The sequence below is a fragment of the Temnothorax americanus genome, unplaced genomic scaffold (assembly GCF_048541705.1).
Source record: "Temnothorax americanus isolate GAGA-0224 unplaced genomic scaffold, ASM4854170v1 Scaffold71, whole genome shotgun sequence".
Classification (NCBI taxonomy): Eukaryota; Metazoa; Arthropoda; class Insecta; order Hymenoptera; family Formicidae; genus Temnothorax; species Temnothorax americanus.
Window position 1 is genome coordinate 99,375 of NW_027509794.1, and position 23,126 is coordinate 122,500.

The 23,126-nt window shown below is 36.9% G+C and overlaps 1 protein-coding gene across 10 annotated transcripts in view; it reads left to right on the forward strand.

Moving 5' to 3' along the window:
* The window catches only part of Snap25 (Synaptosomal-associated protein 25kDa), an 80,921-nt gene that overhangs the window by 43,582 nt on the left and 14,213 nt on the right, over positions 1-23,126 (forward strand). For 5 of the 10 annotated variants that reach the window (XM_077422572.1, XM_077422568.1, XM_077422571.1 and 2 more), the window contains exon 4: positions 3,800-3,848. In XM_077422572.1, the coding sequence (XP_077278698.1) occupies positions 3,800-3,848 (49 nt within the window). Of the gene's footprint in view, positions 1-3,799; positions 3,849-9,534; positions 9,584-17,728; positions 17,778-23,126 lie in introns of all 10 variants that reach the window. The other 5 variants (XM_077422577.1, XM_077422575.1, XM_077422576.1 and 2 more) reach the window with 3 other exon arrangements.

Consider the following 23,126-nt stretch of genomic DNA (forward strand, 5'->3'; position numbering starts at 1 on the left):
CAGTCACCTTAAATTTTTTAAATTGCACTATATTGTTTTTTTTTTTTAATATTGTAGGGGACTTTTTAAGACGAATTCAACGCCTTATCATTTTTATTGATATTTAATATCAAATTTGCAGCATTATTTTGTGAACAGCAGTACTTATAAGTTCTGACTAGAAATGAAAACATAATAAACACCGAGAAAGTTTTCTAATATTAATTATTGCTCCAATAGCAGCAATGAATCATTATTCTAATTCAAAAATAAAATAGATAAATTTTTATCTTACAACCTTTTTTTAAACTATTGGAAGCGTCTTAACAATCGTGCGGACCGTTACGCTGAACACCCTGTATATAATCATTTGTACTCAAATGTCGTAGCGACTTAAATTTATTTCTATTGATTCTTTATCACCTATTGATAAAAAAATAATGTTATATTTTTGTTATTGTGAAATGACACTTAATTTATATTTTTTTAAATAACATTTTATAACTAGAAAAATGTGATTTATATAACACATCGAGTATAAGGAATTAAATGCATTTAATGAATGAAAGATGATTTTAATTTATTTTTTATTTCTTTATTCTGTTTCTCTTCATGTGTAGAATTTACTAACAGTATTTTATCTAAAGTTTACTAACAGTATTTTATTTATATCTGATATGCTCGTCATTTTGACATCGATATCGTTGATTTCTCAATCTTCACGGTTCTTTAATTCTTATGCACTTTCACCATTACTTGCTGATATTTTTTTAAATATTGATATGCACGCTTGTGTGCCTCAAGTCGAATGAGGAAAGGAGCGAAACATGAACAAATAGCCAAAAATAAAAAATTGTCAGAAAATTGATCTCTTACACAATTCTTGTAATGTCGCCTCTATTTCACGGCGTTTAACTCTAAATGTGATTTGTCCGAGTTCTATTCAATTAATACTTGTTACTCGATCGCGTTTAATAACTCAACGCATTAATTAATGAATAAATTTAGAATCGAATATTCGCGTTTAGCGTTAAATGCGATGCTCAAATATGGGCTGTAATTAAACGTATAAAAGAAAATCGTTAAACATGTACAAAAATATATAGTCGCTTATCTTTTTCTCCTCCTCGATTTATCGATTGTTTCATTCATTCGCTCATTCACTTATTTGCTGCCCCTTCATTCACCCTCCCGTCTTCTTCCACTCCAATTACGTGTGCGTGTGTGTTCTTTGCACTTATCCAGGTACTCGCAACTCTTTGAGTCTTGAAGTGTCTCGCGTTGGAATTTTTCGCCGAAATTTATCTCGATGAATTTTGTATTAAATTATTTTATACAGGGTGTCTCATGACTCGAGGTTCATACATTAAGAGCATGTTATTGAAGTCATTTAGAGTTGAAATTGTTTAATAAGCATACGTCCCATAAATGCTTCTTAACAGAATTACAACCATTGAGATGTGAATATTTGAAACATTTTCAAATAAATACCCCTGGACTATTTTCTTTGGGAGCACATAAAATCAATAGTTTATGCAAAAAATCTCTTAATAGAGATGAACTTATAAACAGAATTATGGATGCAGCAACGCAAATAAGAAATTCTCCTGGCATGGTGGAGTGAGCTGTTAAATCACTTTTACTTAGGGCAAGACTTAGTATTGAATCTGTAGGAGATAATTTTGAACAGAATTTGTAATACATTTGTAAATAAACAAGTTAAATTAAATGTCTTTTTTCTTTCCTTTTTAAAATATTACATCAATTTTCAATGGTTGTAGTTCTGTTAGGAAGAATTTTACAGACATATGTTTATTAAACAATTTCAACTCTAAATGACTTTAATAACACGACTTAATGTATGCATCTTGAGTGACGGGACATCTTGTATATTCAATTGTTATAATTGATATTGATGTAAATTGATAAATTATTTATTGTTGGATATTAAATTCTTTTTAACATATTTCAAGTACAACTTCTACGTCTTAAATTTTGCGTATATTGTAATAATCCTATTTATATTTACTATATTCTTATTTATACTTATATTAACAGCTCCTACGAGATGCTCTGTCTCTTATATTTATAGATTTTATTTTATTTTTTTGTTCAATCTTAAAATTCTTGAAATTAAAATATTATTTTATTTCTATATCTATTCTATTAATGTACTATATTTATGTACTATTTATAAACTAATATTTCAAAATGTTGTATGATATACATGGTTACGGATGATTGTTTTCTTTTCTTTTATCGATTTAACCGATTCTGCGGCGCGCGCATATTCGTGACTCAAAGAGGCCCCGCGGGGCTTGTGATTTGCCTTGCGCATTGAATCTCACTCAATGAAAGTGTACTCTATCCCTTGCGATGTACCTACACTTTACTATGTATCGCTCTTTTTGTTACTGAATGTCCAAGAAATTTCCATTTACCGCCCAGAAAAAGAAAGAAACACTGCAGACGTGGATCTTCTCGATCGCGCTCGATCTTCCTTCCGCTCTCCAAACGCGAGAAGAGCGTAGGGACGATCGACGGCGATTGAGGGATCGAACCTGTTCAACCGAAACTCGTAGAGTATCGATTTTCGCAAAAGACAAAATCTCCCCCCAATAAAAAATCAAACAATAAAAGAAACAGAGACCGAAAGAAAAAAAACGCGCTTTGTCAGAAGGAAGATATCCGCCATGTGAAAACAAAAATTAATAAACGCACAACAACGGCGACGACAATTACAGCAATAGGAACAACATCTACAACAACAACTACAACATGAACAACAACAACATCAACAATAACAACATCGTCATTGACCGATACAACATCAAGAACAACAACATCAACAAATCAACAACAAGCAACAACATGCCGACACGTTCGTACCGTCGCACCGCGTTCGACGGTACCTGCCGGTCGGGCCCATACTTTTCTCTTTCAATTGCTCTTGCCTGCCCGTCTCTGCTCACCTGTCTCTGCGTCGCGGGCAGATATCGCGTACAAACATATAGGATATATATATATATATATATATATATATATATAAATAATATTACATATATATATGTGTATGTATATATAATATTGACAGTACGCCAAGGCGAGCCCGAGGGCGCGCCGCGACGTGTTCGTGATAGAAAGAACAAGGAACAAAAAAAACGATTCAGAAAAGATATTCTGAAAAAGAAAATGAAAAACGAGAGAGAACCCGAAATACTTGTCACTCTGTCCCACTCTCTACGCGCCACTACCTTAACATATCCGGCCACAATATCCATCTCTTGTCTTGCTTGTCCAGTACCTATCACCGACTTGTCCGTTACATATACCTCTATATATATATAACTATACTAATATACTACTAATATTACTATATACTATATACTTACTGAAAGAAAGATGCGAGGAAAGAGTAAAGAAAGATGTACGACCTTTTCTCTCTTTCTTTTCTCTCTCTCTCTCTCTCTCTCTCTCTCTCTCTCTCTCTCTCTCTCTCTCTCTCTTTTTCTCTCTCTCTCTCTCTTTCTCTCTCTCTCTCTCTTTCTCTCTCTCTCCCCTTCTTTCTCTCCCTTTCTCCCCCTCTCTCTCCCCCTCTCTTTCCCTCTCTCCCTCTCTCTCTCCTCTCTCTCTCTCTCTCTCTCTCTCTCCTCCTTCTCTCTCCCCCCTCTCTCTCTTTCTCTTTCTCTCTCTCTTTATCTATCTATCTATCTATCTATCTATCTATCTATCTATCTATCTATCTCTGTCTCTGTCTCTATCTCTCGCTTTCTAACACTGGTGGTGGTTGTCTGTGTTGTGCTGCCTCTGTCTGTCATAGAGCAAGGAGGCTGGCATCCGCACTCTGGTCGCACTCGACGACCAGGGAGGTGAGTGAATTCCGCTTGTTAGAAATTAAGTAACGGCCGAAAACGAGAGCAGGAGGTGAAGGAACGAGGAAACCACTCGTTGTCATATAATTACGCACGTCTTACAATTCAACACACTGTCTGTCATCCACAAGCGTTACCCGCGAGTGTCCCCCTCACAAAGCATATAACACGCATACACATAAGTATATAACATGACGGAGTTTCGAGCAGGAAAATTGCGGGAAACAACACACACAATTGACTCATATATTCTGTGATTCTACATAATTTTGGCATTCTTTTTACACGAGGTGGGCAAATATTATTTTAATTTCATCAAATGAAACTAATCTGCCGTTTAATCGAAAGTTTATTGTATTTTTTCATTGTAAAACAAGATCTTTTTTCTTCTTTGAATTTGCTTTATATCTGGAAAGCCCAACTTCTTTAAAAAAAAAATTGAAACTAAAATTTTCTCGATTTATATATGAGTTGTAGATATGATCTTTTTGTTTAAAATTATTTTTGCGATTTTCCGCATTTTCCCTAATATATATCTTTTTATCGACACTAGTCAACGATAGTTAACAGTATTCGGGCACCCCGTAGTTTCATCCTAAACGTTGTTTATGCTTGCTGCTCGTTGGAGATAATTCCAAAAACCCGCTAAGTCTTTAAAATACATACGTAATTATTCTCATAATAATAATTAGATGCACGCACGATGGTATAATGATTAAACACTGACTCTTCCGGTCGTGCACACGAAGGTTCTTAACAAAGAAAGATCTTAGCACAAAATGTTCTTTCTATAAATTCTATGTTTGATATTGAATTTTCTTAACGAGCGGGACAGTCTCTTCATAAAACGACCGAAAGGGTTAACGCAGTAATCTCTAGAGTCAACACTCGAAACGCTCGCAGATTATAGCTGCTAACCAGACGGAAATTGTTCTCTCAACAAGCTCAGTCTTACCAGGGCCCGAAGTATTACGGATATAGGCCCGCCATCCCCGAACAATCACCTTAATTACTGTCAATGTATGTGCGTCAGATATTTAGCGTGTCCCAATTCGGCATACGTTTGCACGAGTAATTCGGCAGCGCCGAGTCTCGTAGACGTAGACGTAGACGGTACGCGGAATTCTCGCGGACTGTATGATTTATTCCGCGAACGTTTCACTGTCGGCGTCAGACAAAATCTGACAGAACTTTCCTAAATTGGATTCCCCGTTCGGAGAGCTCGGATGCGTCTGTTATACACGCGAGAATAGAGTCCAATTCTGGATTCTGGTCTCCAAAATATTGATTAATCGACGCTCGAATTAACGCGCCTTGAAATTACCTTGTTTTTATCACGCTTTAACGATTTAATGCCGCACTTCTAACGGGACGACGCTAACCCGACGGTTGGTTTCGCTTTAGCTTTGCCCCCTAATCTCCTTTACGTCTCCTAAGAAAACGGAGATAATTCGCGGAGTCCTTACGTCATAATAGAACATCAACAATGAAAAATCGTTTCACGCCCGATTAGCAAACTCGATTAGGGAGATCGACAGCCAACTGCCACTGCACAAGTTGTATATCATTACTGCCGGATCTACTACGATTACTATACTGAATACAACACCATTGCCATCACTGACACTACTGATACTGCTGATATTACTGACGTTACTTCTTGTACTATTACACTATGTCTCGACTGCACCTTCGGTCGTCGAGGGAAATTTTTATTAAACTCAAAAAATGCAATTCCATTCAAATTTGTTAAATATTTTGAAAGTATAGAGTTAATTTTTTTAACGATTATTTGCGCAAAAAATCAAGTCAGGTGCTTTTCCACGTATAATATGTATAGGTACTATTGTCTTTGACTGAAACCGAGAGGATCCATTTTCGATTCCGTTAAATTTTAGCGTATATAGAAAACTTTTTCCTGACGATCCGACGAGTGCGACTCGTGCAACTACAACGTGAATTATTCAGGCATGTTTTTACCCTGTGCGCCACTACATATCTCACCACCACAGACATTAAAGAAATCTAACGTTATATAGACAAAAATTTTCACGACATATATATATGTATACATGACGTGAAAATGGACCTCCAGCAATAAATCAGTCATTGCTGCTGCTGCTGCCGCTGCTGCTGTTGCTGCTGCTGCTATCGCCGCCGCTACTTGCCAGTGTTGATGCGAAACGGCTCATACACGATCTAACAATCTGCGCGGCAATTGTTGTCACGCAAACGGACATCATTATTACATAAACAAACCATTGCATCAACTTTGCATCGATACCTTATCAATATTTTTCATATTAACGTATCGATATTTTGGCAATCTTTACCTCTTAATATGTATCTTTATCTTAGTACCGATTTTTAGATTCCTGGTGTTGGTCTTACTATAATTTTTCCGTCCTTTTTCCTTATTGTTGCGCAAACTGTTGGGTCACTTGTAGGAACCGCTTAACGAGATCGGACTTGCTCTCGTGTATTATTAACAGCTGTTGTTCAGATAGTATATTCGATTGTGATTGATTTGTTTCTGTTTTCTACCTCGCCTTTTTCTCTGATAAATCGGTTACCTATACACTCAAATACTCATCTTCGTCCTTTCATCTCTCTCGCGCCCTTTTCTCTCTCTCTCTCTTTCTCACTTACTCATTCATTTACTCTCCCTCTCCCTCTCCGTGTAGAAAGTCTCAGATACTTTTTGTCATCCAAACGAAACGCTAGATGCGTTCGCGTGCAAAGAAGTACAACAATGGCATCTAACGTGTGGGAATGGTCTATTTTCGAAATTTCCCTTCGCGGCCTTTCATACTCTTTCGCAGATGTGATGAAATTTAAAAGTGTACCGAGTATACAATTTCATCTATCGAACTGTCATCGCGTCTGCTTTCGTATACGGGACATATCGGAATAATTAGGACGGTCTTAGGAATTAGGCATCGCGACAGTTTTCGATAATCGCAAGTGCATTATTGTATTATTTCATTCTAGAGCCATAGAATTTATAGAAAATAATAACCTACATTCTATATGATAGTTTACGTAACTTACTTCTAGCGCAACAAGACAAACTATGTTGATATAATATTGCGCGAAACCGTAATCATTATCGTCATAATCCTCGGTAATAGCCGTCATTAATTAAGCAATCGATATACCATAAAGTGATTTCTGGTCGCTATAAAGCGATTATGAGCGAATATTGATTTCAGCATCACTTTCGTCATCTGTCTCGTTAATCATTGAAAGTGTCACGATGTCGCGCTCGTGTCGCAATTAGCCCGATCGATCCACACTCCACAAGATACACGCTGTAATTCTCTGGACTCTGTCCTTTATCTCTTTACTGTACACTGTATACTGTAGCCACTCGCGAAGCTTACAGCTGTGTCGCTTTCAGTCTACATGTAAAAAAAAAGAAATTTATGTATATACACAATATATGTTTATAACTACATACATATGTATCTTTTTATGTATGTATATATTAACATGTATTTGTTTATCGAGTGTACAGTTGGGGACAGAAAGGTTGTCCGGTTGAGTTTCAGAACGCACCCCATTTGGAAGTGGATGAGCATTAATGCACACAGCTTGATTCATTATAAGAGCAGACAAACAAGATGTCAAATATATTGAAATGTTAAAATAATTGGTAATTGCTGACACATAGTGGATGGATATTAAATACAAATAGGATGCATTCCGAAACTCAACCGGGCAACCTTTCTGTCCCCAACTGTACATACATATCAAGAAAGTATATACTCCGTAACTCTCCGTAAACGCTTATGACAGTAGATATCTGTCTGTCGTAACTTGTTTTATTCCTCTTCTCTCTCTTGACCTGTTTTCTTCTCTCTCACTTCCTCTCTCTCTATATCTGTCTACTTTTTGTTTCTCTATATCTTCTCTTGTTTCTTTTTTTTCTTTTTGCAATCTGTGCATCGAACATGCAACTACTCTCTGTCGGCCGTCGTCTTACCAAAGTAGATATACTAGCTGTTCCCGCTTTGTCTTCGAGTCGCTGGCCGAAATGTAATGTGCGCGGTGTAGGTATATACGTTATCAGAAGGAATTATATGTGTACTGATATAAATAAAACGTGTATGAGAATCGAGAATCAATCGTCTAATTGAGAGCTCGGCACAAAATAGATTAACAAAAAAGCGAGATGTCGCAAAGAAACTCCGCTCGGCGCGATCGCGCCAATCACGCTAATCGCCAATTAGCACGATTAGCGAGAGTAATTAGCAGTGACCATCATTATCGTCATTATCATCGTCGTCATTATCATCATCGTCGTCATAATCCTGGCCGGCTAGCCATGTATTCGCCTAAAACGTATTCGACTCTCGAGAAACGCGTCGGCGACGGTTGTTTGAGATGCGATTTATTATTGTCTGCGTTGTCACATTGGAAAGATCACGCGAAAGCGTGAAAATTATTAGAATTATCCCGAAAAATGTTCAATTTTTTTGCAATAGCCAATCACTTTCTCATTTTTAAGCTCGCTTTACGACTCTTCTTGAAAGATTATCTTGGAAGGTTGATTTTTCTACTCTGGGGAAATAAGCAAGAAGCAGTCTGATTTAATCTAATAATTTTTACTCCTATTTCTTATTCACGGAGAAAGCTCTTCCGGAGGCGGCGTCTCTAGTTCGCCAATCAATCTCTCTCTTTTTCTCTTTCTCAACGTCGCCGACGCATCTCGTCTATTTACGCTCCATTAGGATTAGATCGTCTCATCAGTCGTCATTACTCTTAATATTGTCGACATCAATGTTCGTTATCGCTGTTATCTCTCTATTCTCTCTATAATTTCTAACGTAAACGATAAATGCAGAAACCGGTTGCAGTCGTGACTGATTAATCATGATTGCGGTGCGAGGGAGATTCAATTAGAACTGATAATTGAGAAATTGGGATAGCTTGATGCAGGCCTCTCGGTTGTTAAATCGAACACTTTTCGGGAATTCGGATTATCCGAAAAACTGTCGTTAGTGATTCGTCGTTTCTTAGGAGAATCTGTTATTAATATAAAAAATAGTTAATGATCAAATAATTAATAGCACTATAAAACAGCATGACTGCAATCGGTCTATGAAGAAGGGGGTGAGCGATTATGGTTACATCGTTGCGATTAGGGGATTATGTACGTATAATTGGCAGAGATATCAATATCACAAGATCTGCTTCTGGATTTTCATTTCAGTTCTCATCGTTCTTATTAACCTTCTTACTATTTTTAACATTATTATTATTATTATTATTATTATTATTATTATTATTTATTGTTATTATTATTTCTTATTATATTACCTATTTGTTTGACGTCAATGGATATATTATTATCTGTTCATTGCGCACGGCACGTTCTGTCGAGAGGCACTATTTTCCAGATTCCGGAAAATTTTTTTTTATACACTGACAAACGCAACTTGCGGTAAAGTTGCGGCAAACGATTGGCGAATTAGCAGTCTTATAATTGAATTATATTACTATTACGAATGATTCTGTTCCCGCATAAAAGTCACCGTTTCTGACTCGATAGGACGTGTCCGTGCGATTTTGTTGCTTTCTTGTCTGTGACTTTGTTCCGCAGTTAATTCTCGCACGCATCCACTGAGAAAAACGATTCTTTCGTTTCCGTTAATGTGTGGCACCTTCGAACCTGTCGTAGAGCGAGGAGATCGGAGCGAACACTCTGACGATGTTAGACCACCAAGGCGGTAAGCAGTCTCCCAGTAAACACCAATAAGTCGTTGTCTTTTTCTCTCTCTCTCTCTCTCTCTCTTTCTCTTTATCTCTCTATCCTGCGGAGAACGAGCGAGCGATGCGATAGTTCAATGAGTAAAAAATATCATATATACATTGATATAAAGAAGAAGAAGAATAACGCATAACAATTAAGCGGAGAAAAGAGGGGGAAAAAGCCGATGGAAAAAGCGAAAAGGCGCGAAGCGTAGGACGGCTTTCATTAGCTGTTAATTTGCGTTTCCCTTCGGGAAGGGCGTGCTTCCGATGTTGTGATCATTACCGCGGAATCCCGATAGAGTCACGCGAAATGAAGAATCGACTGCGAACGGTCAACTGGATGATCGCTCGTCCTCGAACATTCCAGGATCTTGTTTGCGTGTCTGCAATTGAGAAATACCTCAATTGTATTTTGATTTTATTAATTAGTATGAGATTTATTTATTTATTTTTTATTTAGTAATCTCTCGCAAAGTAATTATTTGCGAATCAACATGATTGACGGTCTAATTGGGCACGGGGTCGACACCAGTCGACCGTGCGAGTCGATTCTTTTCTTCGCCGAGGGGTGATCCGTGACATTGACCCATTCGCTGTCATCGAGCAGAGGCAGCAAACGAGCGAGGATCCCGCGATGACGAGAGCGGCTCTCTCGCATCGCTAGCGGATGAGTCGAAAGATCAATGACGTCCCGTCGATGTCAAACTTATAATACTTCAGCGACATTGTCGCTTTTAGAGTCCCACCTAGGTTTAGGGCACCCGACGGAACTCTATTCGTTACCCCGATCTTGTCTCCCGATCTCCCCGATACCGTATCTCCAGTACCGTATCTTCCAGTGGCATGATACTCTATCGATGTCTACTGCGCGGGACACTCGTCGGCCGAGTATGCCGCTATCCTTTTACCTTTTTCTGCACTTCTGTCTCTCTCTGTCTTTCTCGCCTTCGCCACTTCCTCTTTGGCTTTGCTCTGCTCTGATGTCCATTTACTTCTTCGAAGTGCGGAATTATCACCTGGCGGAATCGTTCGCACTCAGAAATCTGATATTTATCACTCGCAACGAAAAGCATATTGTTGGAGAAAATATTTCTGTGAAGTTAATGCCTTAATTTTGGAATTTTGATGTAATTGATGGAGTTCTAGCCCTTTCCCAAAGAGTTTTAGAGTTCCTGATAGGTTACAAAAAGAGTTCTAGCCTAATTGAGATTAAGTTCGGAAAAAAGATTTTTTTTAAACTAATGTTTTTTTTTCGGATTTCTGTATAGCACCTCAAGAGTTCCATCGAAAAGTATTAAGACACAAGATTTATTCAAATTAAAATTAAAAAATTATTATCGTCGATTTTCGAATCACGAATCGTGAAGTTGGCACACCCCAAAACTTCACAAACCGCTCTTTTTGGGGTTAAATTACTAGAACTCTTTTTCTAACATATCAAGAACTCTAGAAAGAACTCTTTGGGGAAAGGCTAGAACTCCATCAATTACATCAAAATTCCAAAATTAAAATGCTAACTTCACAGAAGTGGAGAAAACTTGTTCTTTATATACGTAAGTGCGAAAGATTATCAACATCGAATTCATGAAAATGTTACGGAAAACTGCGTAGGTTTATTCTATTTTTGTCTCATCTTTCACTTTTCATTCTCCAGTGTTTATAAAGTATCGCTTGTTTTTAGGCCCCTCCTACTCATGACTGAATTTTCCATTCATCCTCTAGGATTCGCAGGAAGTATAATTAGCACGAAATCTACGCATTTCCTATTAATTACCAGGACCTTTCATTGAATACTCAGCCATCCTTTTTACATCTTAACAAATTAATTGCTACTAATTATACGTAGCGTAAAAACGTGACTGCGTCTTCGTTCATCCAATCCTCCTAAAATTATAATTAGATATTCCTCCTGAATAATTAGATTAATTAATTAAAACCCTCAGTTACCTTACGTTTTTACAATCCGATATTACCTCACCAGGGTCTGAGACCCCTGCCGTTTTCTCTAGCTTGTATCTTTAAGACAAATGCATCAATTTGAAGTCGTTTTTTTTAATCGATGCGTCTTTTAAAGATCTACAAGACTGTGCAAGTTAGATTATTTCAAGTTAAAAAATGTAAATGTTATTTAAAAAAAAGGAAGACGTGTTTTTCTGAAAAAGCGAAAAAGATTGCTTTTTTTCAAGTTGACGTAGTACTGACTAAACAAGAACTTATATAAAAAAATTTAAAAACAATAACTTATACAAAAATTTAACCAAAAACAGGTTTAATTATTTGGTAATAAAAATGTAATACACATATAATAATAAGTATAAAATACAAAATTAAAAACTTCTAAAAATTTTAAATAATATTAATTATAAAATATTTATATATTATATATTTATATATTATATATTTATATAATAATTACCATATTTTATTAATACAATATTGACACACTATTAGGAAATATTATCTAATAACAAATATGATTGAAAATATATACAAATACTTGATTACTTACTACAATTTATTTTTTTTATTATTATATTAGGCATTACAGATATAATTATTAATGCATATTTTAAAAGAGCAGTCGGGAGACGCCACGCCAAATTTTATACTTAATATTTCAACATATATTTTTGCTTCTCTTTTTTTGTACGCAGTTAAACAACTTAAATACAGAATTTTCTTTGACATCTAAAACGTGATTGAGAAACACTTGGCGTGGCGTCTCCCGACTGCTCTTTTAAAATATGCATTAATAATTATATCTGTAATGCCTAATATAATAATAAAAAGAATAAATTGTAGTAAGTAATCAAGTATTTTTATATATTTTCAATCATATTTGTTATTAGATAATATTTCCTAATAGTGTGTCAATTGTATTAATAATATGGTAATTATTATATAAATATATATAATATATAAATATATAATATATAAATATATAATGAATAAATATATAATGGATAAACTTCCGAAAACGGCCCCCCCTCCGATTTCGATGAAACTTTGTGAAAAGCTTCGTTTTGGGTCAAAATGAAAGCCCTTAAAAGGAATTTTGGCGACTCCTATGATAAAGCCGTTTTTTTAGATAAAATGATAAAAAATATAGGAAAATCTTCATAATTCTACAGGATGTTATAAATTGAATATATACTGTTTGTATTTAAATAATCAAGGTCAGAAGCTAGTATGTATATATATAAACAAGCTTGTAAAGCGCGCCACGAACCCATGTGACATCTCGTTTCGCGTGAAAAGTGTATGCGTGGGGGCAGTAGGTTCCGCTCCCCTGCGGGGAGCTCCACATCTTTTAAACTAGACACATAGTGTGCTTTACAAAGTACATGCGTGAACTATTTCGGGACTACCGCACCTCCCCCGAAAGCACGGGGGGGTGTGCGTGAACCTCGGTTCGCGTGGAAAGTGTATGCGTGAACTATTTTGGGACTACCGCACCTCCCCCGAAAGCACGGGGGGGTGTGCGTGAACCTCGGTTCGCGTGGAAAGTGTAATATATTACAAAGCATATTATTTATGTATTCTGCTGTAAGTATATAATAAAAACATTAAATCATTAAATACAAACAGTATATATTCAATTTATAACATCTTGTAGAATTACGAAGATTTTCCTATATTTTTTATCATTTTATCTAAAAAAATGGCTTTATCATAGGAGTCGCCGAAATTCCTTTTAAGGGCTTTCATTTTAACCCAAAACGAAGCTTTTCACAAAGTTTCATCGAAATCGGAGGGGGGCCGTTTTCGGAAGTCTACCCTTAATTTTTAGGTTTTTATTTATTTTATATTATTATAATTTTTGTTTACTTATTTTTTTGCTGCTGTTGCGAGATTTTAATTATTTATTTATTTTATACTTTTAAAAGCAATACATATATTTCTATGCTATGCAGAAACATATTTTACAATATACATATAAATAGTTGAAAATGTAGGTACTAGGCATAATCTAAATCTTATACACAATAGTATAAGATTAATTATAACTTAAGTAATTTTCTCTATCTTTTCAACATTTTTAATGATTTTTATTTATATATATGGGGCATTCTCCGTGAAATCAGACACCCCCTCTGTCCAAAAATTGGAGTCACCTAAAAAATTCTTTCGGGGCTCATTTTATAGCTACACATATGTAGTTTTAGTAGAGCTGCGGCCTTTTGAAAAATCAACATGGCGGACCCCAATATGGTGGCCGAAGTCTGCGGGTAACGAGGTACGACAGATGAAATCGTTACTTGGAAGTTATAGACTGTCATAGAAAAATGTGTTAATGTGTTTATTTAGTAGTTAGCATTGAATCCATGGAAAAAATAAATTTTTAGTTTGTCCAAAACCAATATGGCGGCCAAATTATCCGTGAAATGCTAAAAAATAACTATTTCGTTCTTTAAAACGTACAAACTGCGTTCAATTTTCATGAAAATTTATATCATGATACATTTTAAGATGTTGATCATAAATTAACAATTGGGACGTCGTATTTGAATATAACGAAACCCAATATGGCGGCTGTATATTCGAAAAATGTTAAAAAATAATGACGTCGATATTCAAATCATACAGACTCGTTCTAATTATTATTAATTTGAGTGTTACGGTATTTTTTAATTGCTTTTTTTTACTTTTTCAAATTTTTAAGAATTTTCATTATTTTTTTATTTTTGACTATGATTTCGTTATTGCGGTAACAAAATTTGAACGTGGTTGATCAAATATGGCCGCTAGATATTGAAAAAACAGATTAAAACAGTGATCGTTTTTTCAAACTTACAAACTTGTGTTTTTATTACTTAATTGAGCGCTGTGCAGTATTTCCTCGTCGCTAGTCTCTCATTAAGATATTAAAAATTCGGACAATCTGTCTCTCCTGCCTTCACTGGCCGGACAATCTGTTTCTCCTGCCTTCACTGGCCGGACAATCTATTTCTCCTGCCTTCACTGGCCGGACAATCTGTCTCTCCTGCCTTCACTGGCTGGACAGTCTGTCTCTCTTGCCTTCACTGGCCGGACAATCTGTTTCTCCTGCCTTCACTGGCCGGACAATCTATTTCTCCTGCCTTCACTGGCCGGACAATCTGTCTCTCCTGCCTTCACTGGCCGGACAATCTGTCTCTCCTGCCTTCACTGGCCGGACAGTTTGTCTCTCCTGCCTTCACTGGCCGGACAATCTGTCTCTCCTGCCTTCACTGGCTGGACAGTCTGTCTCTCTTGCCTTCACTGGCTGGACAGTCTGTCTCTCTTGCCTTCACTGGCCGGACAATCTATTTCTCCTGCCTTCACTGGCCGGACAATCTGTCTCTCCTGCCTTCACTGGCTGGACAGTCTGTCTCTCTTGCCTTCACTGGCCGGACAATCTGTTTCTCCTGCCTTCACTGGCCGGACAATCTATTTCTCCTGCCTTCACTGGCCGGACAATCTGTCTCTCCTGCCTTCACTGGCCGGACAGTCTGTCTCTCCTGCCTTCACTGGCCGGACAATCTGTCTCTCCTGCCTTCACTGGCTGGACAGTCTCTCTCTCTTGACTTCACTGGCTCGAAAAACTACCTGTCTTGCCTTCACTTACTTATTCAATGTCAAAATAGAGAAAAAGTTCATATTTTGTCGACCAGTGTAACCAGAAATGTACTTAAGTTAACAAATGAGATGATTTTTTATCGGTTTATGGACTTATTCAGATACTAAGGCATATATGCCGTATCTCGTAAACTAGATCTGATAGACCACAAATCTGACGGTATACTTGGATTCTGCACCTCACAATTACCTAGGAACACTTAACAAATCGCAAGCAACAAAATGTGTAATTGGAAAGAGTTTGTATGATTTGAATATCGACGTCATTCGTTTTTAACATTTTTGGAATATACAGCCGCCATATTGGGTTTCGTTATATTCAAATACGACGTCCCAATTGTTAATTTATGATCAATATTTTAAAATGTATTATGATATAAATTTTCATGAAAATTGAACGCAGTTTGTACGTTTTAAAGAACGAAATAGTTATTTTTTAGCATTTCACGGATAATTTGGCCGCCATATTGGTTTTGGACAAACTAAAAATTTATTTTTTCCATGGATTCAATGCTAACTACTAAATAAACACATTAACACATTTTTCTATGACAGTCTATAACTTCCAAGTAACGATTTCATCTGTCGTACCTCGTTACCCGCAGACTTCGGCCACCATATTGGGGTCCGCCATGTTGATTTTTCAAAAGGCCGCAGCTCTTCTAAAACTACATATGTGTAGCTATAAAATGAGCCCCGAAAGAATTTTTTAGGTGACTCCAATTTTTGGACAGAGGGGATGTCTGATTTCACGGAGAATGCCCCATATATATTAAATTTACAATTATATAACCATGTATATATAGGGTATTAGGTAATAATAAGCGGACCACTTTTCGTGGACAGGAAGAGCGAATTAAACTGAATCAAATTAAACGTCTTTGGTCGTACTATAAGTTTCTCAATAATTAATGAGAAATTAATTAATAAAGATAAGAGAATTATAATCAGTGTGCATCCACACGATTTGCCGAGAAGGAGCAGCCCAACGTTTACGTTACTATGTGCATAGCGAAATATTATGAGAGAGGAGTGCTTTATAAACAACAATGACAATGAGTGTCACTTATGTATAGTTAATAACTTTTGTTATAAACATTAGCGTTCCTCCCAATGTCTCGTCGCGGCCTAATAGCAACGTAAACATTTGACTGCTCCTTCTCGTCGAATCGCACAAACGCATCTTGATTCGCGTATCTTTATTAATTATTTTATTATTAATTATTGAAATACTTACAAAACAGTAAGACTTTTTGATTCAGTTTTACCCGCTCTAGCTGCCCATCACGAGCAGTGATCCGCTTAATTATTACTTGACACCCTGTATGTATACACACACATAAGATACCTGATACCACATGGTATTTCCGAGGAAATAATTCAATAAACAAACTTGTATTAAGCAGTGTATTACTGTTTATCACACTATTTATTATATTTTTATTTAATTTTGTAAAGATTAAACCTGTATAAACAAACTTAACCTCTAACTACCGGCCAAATATGACATGTGAGCAATAGAGCAGACCAGCGCGCGCGATAACATCGTGCACGCCGCGCGATATCCAATGAGCGTGCAGCGATGAATAGAAAAGCTATACGTTCTGCCGAAGCCCATAGAGGCAACTAGAATCTCACTAAAATTCCCCATGTGGATGCATGTCATTGGTTAATCAATTTCCTCTGTAACTCAGTCGATAGCCAATAAGAGAACATATAAATGTAATATATCGTTTTTTCGCTTTTTTATTAACACAACGATTAATGATAATTATACGCTATAAACCCTGCTTGATCAATAAGAAACTTATATACGGAAGCACATATCAAAGTATGTTGTAGTTATCGAGAACTAAGGTAACAAAGATTCGGCCTCCGTGAAACGCATACTCCCTTGTCTTCGCCAACCGAAGGTTGGCAGCAGTCAGGAGAAAAAGATACAAGGGTTTTACGAACGTTTTAAATAAGACCCTGCACGTTTTAACAATGTGCAGGGTCTCTCAGACCCAGGTGAGGTAACTGAGGGTTAAGAATAAAAGTAATAGAGTGAACTTTTCTTTGTACTCGTCCCCTTTCATCATTTCTAATATCCCCTCCTCTTTTTTATCGTTGAATCCTATTTTTGCCACGTGTCAGCATTTACCGCCAACTGTCAAGCGTTACGTCGTCATCCAGCACCCTCATTCATCCACCCTCATTCATCCACCCTCATTCATCCACCCTCCTGATATGCATAATATATTAATTAGCTGAGGTCGAAACTCGTCGTTCGCGCCCTCTCGCCACTCCGACATTCTCATCTCTATCTCTTTCTCCATATCATTATCTTTCTGCCTCACGTCTCTCCCTTGTTTCTACCCGCGTTTGGTATCGGTGAATGTTTGGCGGGGAGAACCTTTTCTCTTTTATTGGGGGGGGGAAGGGATGAGAATCACCGCGGAGGCGAGGGAGCGTCCTGACGGCGATTAACTTTTCCTCGATGTTTAACACGCCGCCTGATTGCCTGTCGGTTGCCTGTTTAGAGCCACGAGGTCGGGATGAAATCCCTCGTAATGCTGGACGAGCAAGGCGGTAAGCCACTTCACTCTAGCATCTAACATAAACAAATAGAGAGTTTTGCGCGAGAGGAAAGAGAAAAATTCCGAAAGAACGTACGAAAGAGATCCTGGCGTGCGCGGCTCTCGTGGCCGTCACGCCGCGCCGGTCGCGGCCGACACTGGAAGCGACAACCGGCGATATAAAAAATATCAACATTTTACAGTGTGCACATAACGTACCGGGGTACCGGAGATAAGAATAGTACTCATCCATACTTATGATTTCGTTGCTATAAATATTTGCCGATCTTTTGCCTCGTCAAACTAAAAATATTGGAGACCTCGTAAACGATACCTAAAAGATAAAAAGTACCGATTGATTCCCCTCGGTTTTTTACGTACTGCTGTTATTAATTCTCAAAACGCCTCGCTTCTGCTACGTAAAATTAAAATAATTAGACTGTCGGGTCGGGTGTTTATATAAGCGGGGAAGACACAGAGAATACTCTTCTTATCCGCCGTGCGATTCAAATACGCGACGATATCTCATGAGCGTGGCACACACAATTGCGAGCGATAGCTCGCGCGGTTCTGCTAATGGACGGAAGTATCGTTTTCCTGCACGCGCATCTCTCCGCCTCACACATCTGTTCACGACCATCGCGCATCGCTCTGAAATATCGCCGCGTATTTCTGACATGTCCTGCATACAGATTGCTTCTGGGGAAGGAGACTGGTAGCAGGACAGCGATTCCGAGGCAGTCAATTTCCCGTATTCGAAAAATTTTACGCTTTCCGCTCTAATCTGTCGAGAAGCGACTTTTCGGCATCTATTATAACTTTATTGCTCGCCTCGTTCTCTAACTTCTCGATTCCTATACTGATACAGCCATTAACCCTGAGCGGAAGCACTCCAGTCTATCTTGAAATTATTCTTTTTCCTCTCACGAAATTATCTGTGAGTGTTGTAATCGTAACGACCGACCAAACAATTCAGATTAGGCGCCGGAATACCGATCAGGGAAAATCGGATATGAATCTGCCGACGCGAGAAACGGGGCCCCGTTACTCGCTATATTCCTTTTCGCTGAGGAGATAATATAACACGCGACACTCACGCGTGCATCATCGACACTTACTGTTTTATACTTATTGATCAGGGGTGTAGCCGGTTTTTATTTTATTTTATTACTACACCCCTGTTATCAACAATGATGTGTACTGTATATATACTCGTGTTTAGTGGTATTACATACTGTCCAGCAGCACACTCACAATCAGACCATTGTTATACCATTCACATACATTTCACCCTCACCGTCCAAGCGCGGTGGTCTTCGCGCGCGCGCGCGTGCGTTTTTCTTTTCCCTTTTTTCTTCTTTTTGGCTGACTCTGACTTCCTCGCGCGCTTCTTTGGTTCTCTTCCGCTCTTCTTTCCGCCCTTCTTTCTTCGGCTTCTCTCGGGCTTTCGGCACTGCTGTCTGCGTATACTTTCTCTTCCACATTGCATACTATACTAATATAATGTGGTTACGATACTTACTTTCCGCCATACCTTTCTCGTGTCTCCCTCGTTCTTTTTCCGGTTTCCTCAAGTCGTTCTTGACTCTCGTTCCTCCCTTCCGCATCTTACGAGATTTTTGCTCCCTCGGGATTTGTTGCGCGTCGCACGATTTTTGGGTACATCGACGCGTTAAAATCAGACATTTCTAAATCTTTGGGTATATTATAAATCTCAGGTCACGTATTTTATTCTTGGTTAGGTTAGGTTTGGTTTGGTATGGTATTTAAAGTAAGACAAATCCACTTTGAGAAGCGAACTAACGAATAGAAAGTGTAGTTAAAAAAAGGTAGAAAAAAGTTAAAGTATATTATTAAAAGCTATATTAAATTAACTAGAGGAAGTTTTTTCTAATTATAAGTCACACAAGAGGGTATAGCTACGAATAATGTCAGATTGAATATACTTTATGCTAATATACATATAGGATGGGCCATTTTAATTAATCCACTCAAATATCTCAAAACCTGTAAGTTTTAGAAGAAAACTTTTTAAAGCTTCTGAATTAGCTTCTGTGTGTGTGTTTTAAACAAAAGGTGTTGAGGGAGTCTGATGCTGACTTTTATTTGACCTTGTGTCAAAGTTAGAGCACTACTTCAACACGTCAACTTTATTTTTTTAAATAGAAACTTCTATTTTTTATTACATATTCTTGTAGCTGATGTCGAGACGTTTTCAAAATACTATAATATAAAATAAAGTTTTCTTTTGTTAAGTATTTTCTGAAATATTTTTTACCATAATATTTTTTAACCCTTAAATGCCCCGTGGGGTCCAGCGGACACCAGACCCTTTAGAATGAAATGTTTTCAAATGTTCTTGCCAAAAATGGAGCTCATGCTCCCATTGATGATAGTTGAGATTGACCTACCCGTTTGTACACTTAGCAGTACTCAGTTTATTTAATTTTTTATACTATATTGAAATTGAAATTTTAACAATATAAGTATTTTATTCTTTTTTCTAAGCCTTGAACAACATTGAAAAAAATTTTCATAACTAAAGATTAAAAAATCAATGAGTAAGGAGACATTTTTCATGCTGGGGTCTTTTAGACCCCTCATGTCATTTACGAGATTCTTGAGAGGGGGGTGTGGCACATTTAAGGGTTAATATAAAATATGAAATATCTCATAAAGTTCATTTTTTGATAACTTCATCTTGATACTTTTATACGTAGAGTAATGAAAGGAATCGAATAATAATATTAATTTATACATTTACAATTTTACAAAATTTAGTGCGTCTATAAAATGCAATAAAATTTTTTAAAATATTTTTTTTATTAATTTTATACAACAATCGATTTTTTTTATTATTTTATGTATAAAAGTACCAATATAAAATTATCGAAAAATGAATACCTTTTAAGATATTTCATATTTTATATTAAAAAATATGCAAAATTTAAAATATCTCAAGAAATACTTAACGAAAGAGAGCTTAATTATGTGTTTTGAAAACGTCTTGACATCAGCTACAAAAATATGTGATGAAAAGTGGGAGTTCCTATTTGAAAAAAAATAAAGTTGACCTTAAAATAGTGCTCTGACCTTGACTAAGGTCAAGTAAAAGTCATAATCAGATGACCCCCTTAATACTGAACAATTTTTGTCTGAAAAGTTTCCTTATAAAACTTACGCGCGAGTTTTTAGATATTTGAGCGGATTGATCCCAACCTATATAATAAGACTTTTACGAGACGTCTAATTGTAAGAAAATAATTCATAAAGTTTATTTATTCAATTGTTCACGAAAGGATCATTGCTTGTTTTTCAGTTCTCTAGATTTAAATGCTTACAAAGTATATTTTTTAATATCACATTGGATTTATCCTTGTAGACGTAAAATTAGATAGTTATAATGAAAAAAGGCAATAAAAGTAGTTAAATAAATGACATAATTTGACGATTGAAATAATTTAATAATCAACATATTGTCACCCTCGGAAGCTGCGTATAGGGTCAATAGGATCGATATATTAATACTTCAATGCCGGTTGATTGTGTACATATGCAAAGGATTATACACTTGGAACAAAAATCGTGCGAACGTGGACCTTTACAAGAAACTGAGGAAAACAGATCAAACGGACAACAGACGTGATCAAGACGTTTCATGACACGCGTGTCACAGCATTTGCGTCGCATCTATCAGTCAACACGACGCGTGCAATTGCGTTTACATACAATTACACGATACACCTACACGAACGCACTTCATCGTCGAAATAAAGATCGGAGACAACACGGTAAGACGAACAGCCGCGAACCCGGCCTCCGCTTTTTAGCCGAAAGTATACCATTACGTCGGCCACGTCGAATACCCGCTATACTCATATTACAAGGATATCGCTTACACATATTGTTAACCAAGAATGAGTATACTCCTACGCGCGTCTATAGAGCTGTCTTCTAGGCAAAGTCGTATCCACTGCAGTATACTGTAGCGAAACCGATGGGCACTACAGGGTGTCTCGAAATTCCTCTTATCAACCGTTGTTCGACTATTTTAATTACTCGTTAATTATGTTCGTTCAGTAGTCCCTTGATTTCTTAGCATAGCATATTACGAAGGCATAAAAGGATCGTGTGTTTTATTCCCGGATAACGATTATTGAAAGATTCGTCTGTTATCTAAATATCTCCACGAAATGACGAAGGAACGGCGTCTTCGCTTTAGCTGAGATGCAAATTGTATTTCCGAGATATCGCGTATACCCAAGGCATCTCATCCGAAATTCATCTGTAACACTAGCGAGTTAGTATTCGGAATTGGATATTATAGATTTCGTCCAATTTTCATGGATACTACTATGATCAATGCGCAGTTAGACGAGCACGGAAAAAAAAGATTTGCTACAATACGGGCAACTAACATTTTTTGCTGCGAGAGCTAATTAATTTTGCAATAATAGCAAAACTATTTTGCTATTGCAACAAAAGGTTTTGGTATTATTGCAAAATTAATTAGCTCTCGCAGCAAAAAATGTTAGTTGTCCCATATTTCACAAATAGATTTGCTGTTGCAGCAAAACCTTTCTTTTCCGTGAGAGCTTTCGGGACACCCTGTACACTTAGCTAAAAGTTGTACCACTCACTAAGTGAGGAAGCAACTCACTGCACATATTCTCTAAACACATAACAGAGCAACTCGCTCGATGTAGGAACGTCGAGCAAGAAAACTCTTCGCTAACTGCAATTCGCGCTTTTCGTCGCACTCCACTTTGTGCAAAGTCTGGGAGATCTATCGAGCGGATGTTTTTCCTCTCGTGCGAACAACCCTTATCCTGGTTGATGGCGCATGAAGAGCGTTGCGCTTTTGTATCTTTTATTTACCGGGAAAGAAAAAGATTGATGTTGTATATAATATATTACAAGAAGAAACATTTTGTCATCTTCTTTGATTTTATGACAATAAAAACTTTTCGCATGTTCTCTTTCTCATGTGTGTACGAAATATTCTTTGATTCAATAAAATATCGATTCTGTACGTTACTATATTTTCGACAGTAAATTTCACATGAAAGAATTACATGATTATTTTAATCTGTCCTTTCTTGTAATTGCCCACTTATGTATCTAGTAGATATATTGTTATCCGAACTTCCAAACGAATGACTCATTCGTCCACCATTGATCGAAGATAATAGATTCCAATTTAGATTAATATATCATTGACCTCCGCTCGATTGATCTCCCGTGTGCTAAAATACAAAATCGAATCGCTTGAATGAAGAAGGAAAAGGGCACTTGCGTTCTCGCGAATAAACGTCTAAGACTATAAAAAATCTAAGAGAACAATCGAACTTGGAAATGCTTA